Source organism: Camelus ferus, chromosome 19 (genome assembly GCF_009834535.1).
Source record: "Camelus ferus isolate YT-003-E chromosome 19, BCGSAC_Cfer_1.0, whole genome shotgun sequence".
Taxonomy (NCBI): Eukaryota; Metazoa; Chordata; class Mammalia; order Artiodactyla; family Camelidae; genus Camelus; species Camelus ferus.
In genome coordinates, this window is record NC_045714.1 from 12,451,762 (window position 1) to 12,460,476 (window position 8,715).

General features: G+C 42.5%; 1 protein-coding gene across 6 annotated transcripts in view; it reads left to right on the forward strand.

Moving 5' to 3' along the window:
• Positions 1 to 6,947, forward strand: part of PHACTR3 (phosphatase and actin regulator 3) — a 179,358-nt gene extending 172,411 nt beyond the window's left edge. For all 6 annotated transcript variants that reach the window (XM_032461466.1, XM_032461467.1, XM_032461469.1 and 3 more), the window contains exons 10-13: positions 136 to 197; positions 1,210 to 1,350; positions 3,251 to 3,327; positions 5,270 to 6,947. In XM_032461466.1, coding sequence (XP_032317357.1) covers positions 136 to 197; positions 1,210 to 1,350; positions 3,251 to 3,327; positions 5,270 to 5,285 — 296 coding nt within the window. In that variant the 3' untranslated portion in view covers positions 5,286 to 6,947. The remainder of the gene's footprint in view (positions 1 to 135; positions 198 to 1,209; positions 1,351 to 3,250; positions 3,328 to 5,269) is intronic.
• The last annotated feature ends 1,768 nt before the right edge of the window (positions 6,948 to 8,715 follow it).

The following is an 8,715-nucleotide window of genomic DNA, read 5'->3' on the forward strand; positions in this document are numbered from 1 at the left end:
CATGTACGAGGTGTCCCTCGTGGTCCGTCCTCAGCTTCCAGAAACGTGCAGTTCTTGAGGACACTTTCCTGCTAAGGAGAAGAAAAGTCTCAACTTGCTTTCTTTTCTTTTCTTTCTTTTTTTACTCTTTCACAGAAAGAAATGATCAGACAGAACAGGAAGAAAGAAGAGAAATCAAGCAAAGACTGACGAGAAAGGTACTGCCATGGAGGCGCCTGTTTCCCGAGTAGCGAGGGGACAGGGACTAGAGGGAAGCTTGCTTCTGCAGCACTTGGGACGGGGGTGCAGGGACTTCTTGGGTGACAGTGAATGCCCTCACCAGGCACTCAGTGGTCCCTTTTACCACATCCCAGGGTGTGAGTGACACGCTTGTGGACGGTGTCCTCACCCAGCACCACCGGGGCGCCTGGCGTGGCCACGTGGCCCAGATGACATTTCCACTTGTTCCCAGGAAGTCAGATGGTGGCTGGGCATGTTCTTTATTTGTTTGAGCGCTTTACGCAGTGCCTAAGCAAAGCACGTTTGGGTATCGGCGTTTCCGTCACCCGTCAGACTCTTCGGTTACCTTCAATTTGTCTGGAAGTTCCGGACTGCAGAAAACTTGATTAGCCTCAAGAGTTTGTATCTGGGGCTCAGAGTTAAGTCTAAACATTCTGTGGCCAATGTAGGTAGCCTCTGTGTGCTTTCTTCGCCTTCTAGAGCCCTGACCATCTCTAAATTCAGATCTTCTGGTGTTGTCCTTTCTCGACTGTGTTTAGTAACACTCACACTCACACTGTCTTGTCCTGCTCAGAGTTAATAGAATATCCTTCCTGGACGTGCCTTGTGAGCGCTAGCAGTGTTTAGCGTTTTAACTGTCTCAGTACCTTTTTTGTAAGGCACTGAGAAAGTGTTTTTGCACTTACAGCGTTTAGTGGAAAGGAAGCAGCTGCTGCTGTAGAATTTTTTTCTAGATTAATTCTTCAACCTTTCCTTGAGCTGGGCTGCGAACCGGGCAGTGCGAGGCTCCTGCAGCTGTGGGTCCTCCTGGTGACGTGTAAAGGGGAGGGGTTGCAATCTGAATGTAAAATGTAAGCTTTTCCCCTTACCTTAGGGTTGTGTCTCACAGTTTCAGAGTATTCTATTTATAGAAGTGTGCTGTCTGTTCAGAGCACTTTAAGAAAGCTAGCTTGGCACAGGGTGCCTAACTATGGTGATCTTTTATTTTAGCTTAATCAGAGACCCACAGTTGATGAACTGAGAGACAGAAAAATTCTGATACGATTCAGTGATTATGTGGAGGTGGCCAAAGCCCAGGACTATGACAGACGAGCAGACAAACCCTGGACGAGACTGTCGGCAGCGGATAAGGTACAGAGCGGCCCTGTCTGAGCGGGGCAGGGATGTGTGTGTTACATGTATACAGTAAGGGCAGACCCCGTCATGCCAGGGAGTGGCTGCCTAGACACTGGGTGCCGCCAGCTGTTGAAATTAAGGCTGTTGACCAGATTGTTGACCAGATGTTGGTTTCACAAATATAATCTGGGTTTAGGGTTGTGTTTTCAATCAGGGGACACATTTGCCCTTGGGGACATTTGGCCATGTCTGGGGACATTTTTGATTGTCACCAAGTCGGGGTGAGTGGAGCCCAAGGATGCTGCTGATCGCCCTATCGTGCACAGGACAGCCTCCAACAGAGGGTTATCCAGCCCCAAATGTCAAGAATGTGAAATTGAGGGGGCAAGGGTATAGCTCAGTGGTAGAGCGCGTGCTTGGCATGCATGAGGTCCTGGGTTCAATCCTCAGAACCTCCATTAAGATAAATATGTACATAATACATCTCCCACTCTCCCCAAAAAGAATGTGAAATTGAGAAACTCTAGCCTGGGGTGTGAGTCAAAGTAGGCAGAGCTGTCAAAAAAGAGACTCGGTGACACAGGTTTAAACAAAAAGGAGCCACAGTGGGGACGAGGGAGGGAGGAGATACCAGGGGCCTTCAGGAAATCTGCCACAGTGTAGACAGGTGGCTCTGGACTCTGTCCTGGGCTGGTTTAAGTTGGAGGGGTCTCTGAACATCTGCACTGGATGGTCTGAGAGGCAGGAGAAAGCAAGGAGGCAGTGGGTCAGAGGCAGGGGGCAAAGCAAAGGGAGTCGACCTTCACCATCCCTGATGCTGCCCTGAACCGAACCCAGCCTGCCAGGTGTCATTTCATCTAGTCCTCAAAAAAGTCCCTGTGGGAGAGGTGCCGTTGAACTGATGAGGGAGGACTAGGGGAGGGAAGTCTGGTCTGGGGTCAGAGGCTACTGAGGGGCAGCACTTCAGCCCAGGAGCGTCTGTGTGAAGAGGCTCTGCTGCCTTCCTGCCTTCCTGCCGCCAGGGATTTTCAGAACTCTTAAAGCCTTTAGGAAGAGGGAAATCATACACGCAGCCAGTGAGTGTGCGGAATTTGCTCATTGTTCCTCATTCTTCGTGTGCTGAGTGTGTGTGAGGTTGTACATAAACGCACACACGCGTTGCATCAACTTGGAGAAACGCAGCCGGGCTGTAGGTGGACTGAGGCTCTTGGGTCCCCGTGGCCCGAGTGCGCCGAGCAGCACGGTCATGGAGGGGAAGCCGGGCGTCTTTGGCAGCGGAGCCCTTTGAGTTTGGGAGCTTTGACTCGGCCTTCCCTTGCCCCGGAGGCTGTGTCTGTTGTTTTTGTCTCCCCCTGGTACTCGAGTGCACGGGCACTGGGGAGCTGGAGGAGGGCCGGGGGGGGGGTGGTGCAAAAAACTGAGGTGTGCACCTCACCCACGTGGAATGACAGTGTTGTTTTCCACATGACACAAAACATAAACTTAGGAAGTTAGAATGACTTCCTTCTAGATTTTCTAATTGCAGAATTCCAAGTAAGTTCACCCAAAACTGACCTTGACTCATTATTTGATGTTTGCACTCTGCCTGCACCCTAAGCCCGTGTGGCCCATCTCTCACCTATTCTGGTGGGACGGGAGGGCCGCGGTCTTCCTGCTGCAGAGCAGCGAGTACGCCCGCTGAGCGCCTCCGGAAGACCGGCTGTGGACTAGTTTGTAGGACTGTAAAGATGAGTAAGTAAAAATCTAAATGCTGAACAAGAAGTAGGGTTTTCTTTTGTTTTGTTTTTTAAATCTATCACAAAGTAGCAGAACTCAGCAAGCATCAGGAAAGGTTGTCACTCCATAAGCATGAGACTGATTTCCTCTGGTAACTTTTTAAGTTCTTGAAAAATAACACACTGTTTTTAAATTCCAGGCAGCAATTCGTAAAGAACTGAATGAATACAAAAGTAACGAAATGGAGGTGCATGCATCAAGCAAGCATTTGACAAGGTCAGGCTTCTGTTTGTACGAATCTCATGATACTTACAGCATGGTATTTATTTTAAAAGAAAATAAAAATGCCACAAAGAGCTAGATGTTCAGGTAAAACAAAAATTCAGTGCTTCTGCAGAGAACCGTGTTGAACAAACAGAATGCACCTCCATTAAAAGTGCCGGTCACACCCATGAGAGCTTGGTGAAAAGTGTGTGGAGAGCAGTATTACACGGGTCATTGGCTTATTTAAGTAGCTAATGTATATTTAAGAAAATTAGTCTCAAAGGACTGACAGTAATTGCCTATATATTTAATCCCCCTTCTCTACTGTTCAGAACTCCCTAGTTTCTAGAACTCCCTGATTCAGTTGTACTTAGGGGATGCTGTGAAGTTCTCTGTCCACCATCCCCTTTGCTTTTCTGTCCTATTTGAATTTGTATTCACATCTTTAACACAAACTAATGCTCTCCAAAAGCTCTTCCACAGAGTGGTGGTGTTTTTTTCTTTCCCTCAGCAAATAAAAGTTGTTTTACTCTGTGCCGCTGATGGTGCTGAGATGCAGCTGTGACGAAGGTGAAGGAGGCTCCCACTTGCACGGAGCCTGTGCTCCAGCGGGGATAGACTGGCTGGGTCTTCCGTAATCAGGGCTTTTCACACAAGAGGGATACATCCTCTGTGCACGTGGTCTTAAAGAGGACACGAGCGATGTCTTGCTCGTGATGACGTGAGCAGAGACTTCCTCTCTGGGCTCTCTGGCTGCACACTCCTCCAGCATTTCCCCGTTTTTCCTGTGGTCCTGACAAGTCGTAAGGCCTTGAAGTTCTCACGTACCTTTAGTGCTAGAGGGGCTGACCACGTGCCACCAGCTGCCACCGCAGCAGCTGCTTTGTCATTTCACCCATGGTCCAAAGATGCTCAGGACCCAACTACTAGGAGGAAGGAAATCCTGAATGGAGATACTGCTTTAAACTAAAAAATGGATTCCTTTCCTTTTCTGTTTGTCACAAAGTGGTCACTGCAATTGTTATTGAAAAGATTTACCCTGTAAGGTCAAGGCGGATGTAGAACAGAAACCAGATACAAAGCATTCCATTGTACAAGGCGGTTTTATTTTGAATATATCGAGAGGAAGAGGAGGTCAGAAGGGCAGGAAAAAATGATGCAAATATAAGTTGTTTTAAAATGTTTAAAGTTTCCCCCCATGACTGGCATACTTTTGGGAATAGATCATCGTATTTTAGAGCGTTTAGGAAACGAACATTCCCCCTAAAACATTCAGAGTTATTTTTAATGTTTACTCTGTGTTAAAGAAAAAGGATATAATTACTGCATATTCTGTATATGGTAATGCCAAAATATTTAATACCTCTTTTCATTATACATTATTGAAAGAGATGTTTGTTAAAAATATGTATTTTCTCTCATAAGTCCTTGATAGCTTTCTTAGATGACAAAATTTTAAGAGTCTGAAACTCAGACATCAGGAAATAATTTTAAGATTTTTTATGCCACTGTATCTTAGCACTTAATGTCAACTTTTAGAAGAACAGTATTTTTAGTCATTTGAGATTTTCTTAAGTGTATTACACACTACCACACATTACCAACTCTGTAAGAAAGAAACTTAACTCTGATTTCCAGTATTAATCAACTTATCACTGCCGCTGATTTAGCAAAGCCTGGCCTTCCCGTGTACTTCAAGGGCTTACCTAGCCGCTTTCAAACTAAGTTTTAGGCAGTCTTAAGAATCAGCATCTAATTCCTCTTGGGGTATGACAGAGGCCCAAGAGGTGGGAGCCCTTTAAAACTCTATGTGACTTTAACCACAGCAAGCCCATCCTCACATCCTGGACTTCTGATAAGCTTGTGAAAAGCAACAGAATTATGTTGTGGAAGGTTTTGGCAATTTTTGCTTAGAAGTATAACCTTAAACTATTTGTCCTTTTATAATTTCTAGATTCCACAGGCCATAGAGATTTTCTTCTGAGAAGAATTGTGTTTAATTTTTGATACCAACACTGAACATTCATCAGGGAACTTTCCTGAAGTTCAGCTCACGACTACCTGCTATGTTTGTGAGAGAAGCAGGGTCATGTAGGCAGGTGAAATCCTGGCCACACTCACCTGTAAGAGGAGGACCCAGAGGACACACTTCACTCTTTGGTGTCTGAGGAGTGTGACTTTGGGGTCAGTAAGACCCCAAGGAATCTACCAGAAGAAAACTGCTGTCTGCCTCCCCCCTTGTTTTCCAGCTCTGCGTTGTGACGGAGAACGGTGATGTGCGTCGCAGGGTCACCAGCCTGGGCTCTGGCCGAGGGACGTGTGACACAGTGTATCAGTACCATGTGGAGAAGGCATTTTTATTCTGAACACGATTAATCTGAGAACTCTTTAAGTTCATGTTCTACAAAATGATTTACTGTACTATACTTTTTCTTTTTTACATATAATGTCTAACAAAAAATACAGCTGCAGCATTTTGATTCCTGTTAATTTTGTTCTTTTAATTAAATGACTACTTATTGCAGGAAATTCACCTGGGCGTTACATTTCTTGGGTTTGAGGGTGAGAGTTGTTTTTTTTTGTTTTTTTTTTTTTTAGAATAGGGATCTCTGAAACAAGTTAAATTTTATTACTTTTGAGCCATCAGAAGCCAAACACATCAAAGAGAATTCAAACTTTTTGTGTGTTTTGTAAATTCTGTTAGTATATATGTGGTTACTTGGAAAATCAAATTATCCTTTTCAAGTTAATTTATGTATCATTGAGTAATGAACCTGGAAATAAGTAACAGCTTGTTGAAAAATTCTACCAAGATGAAAATTATGCCCTCCTTAAGAGTATTTCTCAGTTAACATTTGCAAACATTATTAAAAACTCTGTTACAAGATGGAGTGGAGATTATAAAGAGGAAATTTACCCCGGCATAAAGGTAAAAAGTAATCTTGACAAAAGAGAGAAAGTAAATTAAGTAAAAATAAATGTTCCCTGAAGTATATTTTTCCTTGGCCTTTGAGTAAGTGTGCTGGCTAAAATGAGCCCTTCTTCCCGCCTTCCCTCCCGGTGCATCGAGGCAAGGAGCACAGTGGTCGGAGCACGACCTTGGGATCTCGCAGAACCTGTGCCCAAATCCCAGCTCTGCACCATTCAGCAAGGTATTTATTTCCTCTGCCGGAAGGTCTCTCTGTCTCACTGCTGCTATAATCTGTAAATGAGATACAGGAGGTAATGTGGCTCAGGTGCCTGGCACACTCTCAGCACCCAGTGACTGTCCTCTGCCAGTACGGTTGCCAGGTGGCCCTGGAGCAGCTGGAAGTCCCCTGTGACTTCTCACTGCACGTGCTGCCTCCTTGCTCTCCGTGACCTTCCTGTTCCGCCGCTTTAAGGCTGGAGTGGGTCAGGGGCCCCCGGGAAACTGCTCAACCCTTGTTGAGCACTTTGTCCTTAGGGACTTGTGATTGGTCCTAGATGCTAGCAAACACACTATTAGTTGAACTAGAGTGTTTTATAAGAAATCACTGTGTGGTAGAAAAACTCCAGCTCTACCTCTTACTTGCTGTGTAACTGTCTATGAATCGCTTGACTTCTCTGAGCCTCAATTTCTGTGTCTGTGAAATAAGATGATATCTAAATCCTTTCTGTCTCGAAGCCACTCCCTTAATTTTATAAGCATTTATGTCTCTGTGTTATATTGTATATTTAATACGTATTTATATATGTGTACTCTATTTTATACATAAACTGTTATTGGTGGCCAGTCAACCCCCCCAAAACTTATTTTCTATTTTAAGCCACACATTAGCATCTCCCTCTTTCATATTTTATCAATTTAAAATATTGGAGCCCAAACTATGTGAAAACAAGATTTCAATCTCCCTCATATAGAAATATCCATATAACTACCTACTATGAAGCAAAGAAAGGAAAAAAGTGCCTCTATTCTAGAAACCATCCTGGCCCCCAAAGCAAAAAGGATCAACACTTAAAAAATAACTAAACTGTGCCTATAGTAAGAGATAGCCTGGTAGATGGGACTAACGTTCTGGGTTTTTTGCCCAAGTAAAGTCCCGTAACTGACAGATAGATAAAATTAAAAATTAAGATAAAGTACAAGATACTTAAAGGATGGTTTGGTTTGGTCCAGACTCAAGGGTTCGACCATAAAACCAGAAGCTATTTTCATTGTAATCAAATTTTTTGCAGTAGTATCTAACTTCTACCAGTGTATTTTTATTGATCATAAACTATTACCCTAAATTATATTTCCATATTTCATGTTCTTAGCAGGCATTCTAGAGGTTGAGATTAACTAAAACTGTCACTCAATTACTTCTGTTTACACTGCACCTACTAAGTATATGTAATCCTGCACTAAATAAGCATATGACGTGGCATCTCAAATACCTCTCATCCTAGTTAGTTGGAGGAACAAAATTAAAACGCAATTGATAAATCACATGGTACTGGTGACATACATGATATGTACATAAACTTACATGTTTTGTGTAAGTTTGAAGATAAAGTTTATATACTTAAGAGCCTGAAGACTTAGGAAAAAATTCTGCGTTCTTATTCAATAAGTCACATATATTACCTGAATTATCAGAATTCTCCATGACTAGTAGTAGTCATTAATGAGGTTTTTATGCACGACTTTACAAGTAATTTGTTTTTATTTTAACAAAATAAAATGATTAACTATTAAAGTAATATTAAGTGATTCAAGAAATTATTTTTAAGGGGTTTAAAAGATTTTAAAAACTTAATTGGTAATTTTGTGAGAAGAAATTAAATCGCATCTAGAAGCATCAAGTTTTAAGCCAGTCTGATAGGGGGACTAGTGCATTGTATGATTTTTGTGAAAAAAATACATTTTAAAAAATGTTAAAAGGGCTTTGAAATTATGTAATTTTGGGACAATTGAGATGTATTAAAAAATCACCTAACATTAAGACGTCCACCTTGTGGAAATACATGGTAACTACAAGTCTACATTTATTCTATTATATATTGGAGATTCGAAAGTCAGGTTTTTAGCTACACATCCAAAGTCCTTCAATAGCAAACTGAATTCCAGAAAAGCAAAATTCTAATTATACTGTTAAAAGTACTAGTCACACATGATTCCAATACCCATTTACCCAGTTCTTTTCCAGAATTTTTTTGTTTTTCATATGAAAGAAGTATCTCAGAAAATGCTGATAAACAACTCAATGTATTGAAAGTTAAACTAAATATAGGAAAATAGCTTTAAACAATGAATGACTAAAGTTACATTTGTGCGTTTTTTCTGTGAGCTTACTGATGATGGCATTGGGAACATGTCTTAGCAATGCTAGGATGAACAATGGAAAAGCGACCAGTTCCATAGCTCTATGAACACAGAATGGTGTTTTATATTCA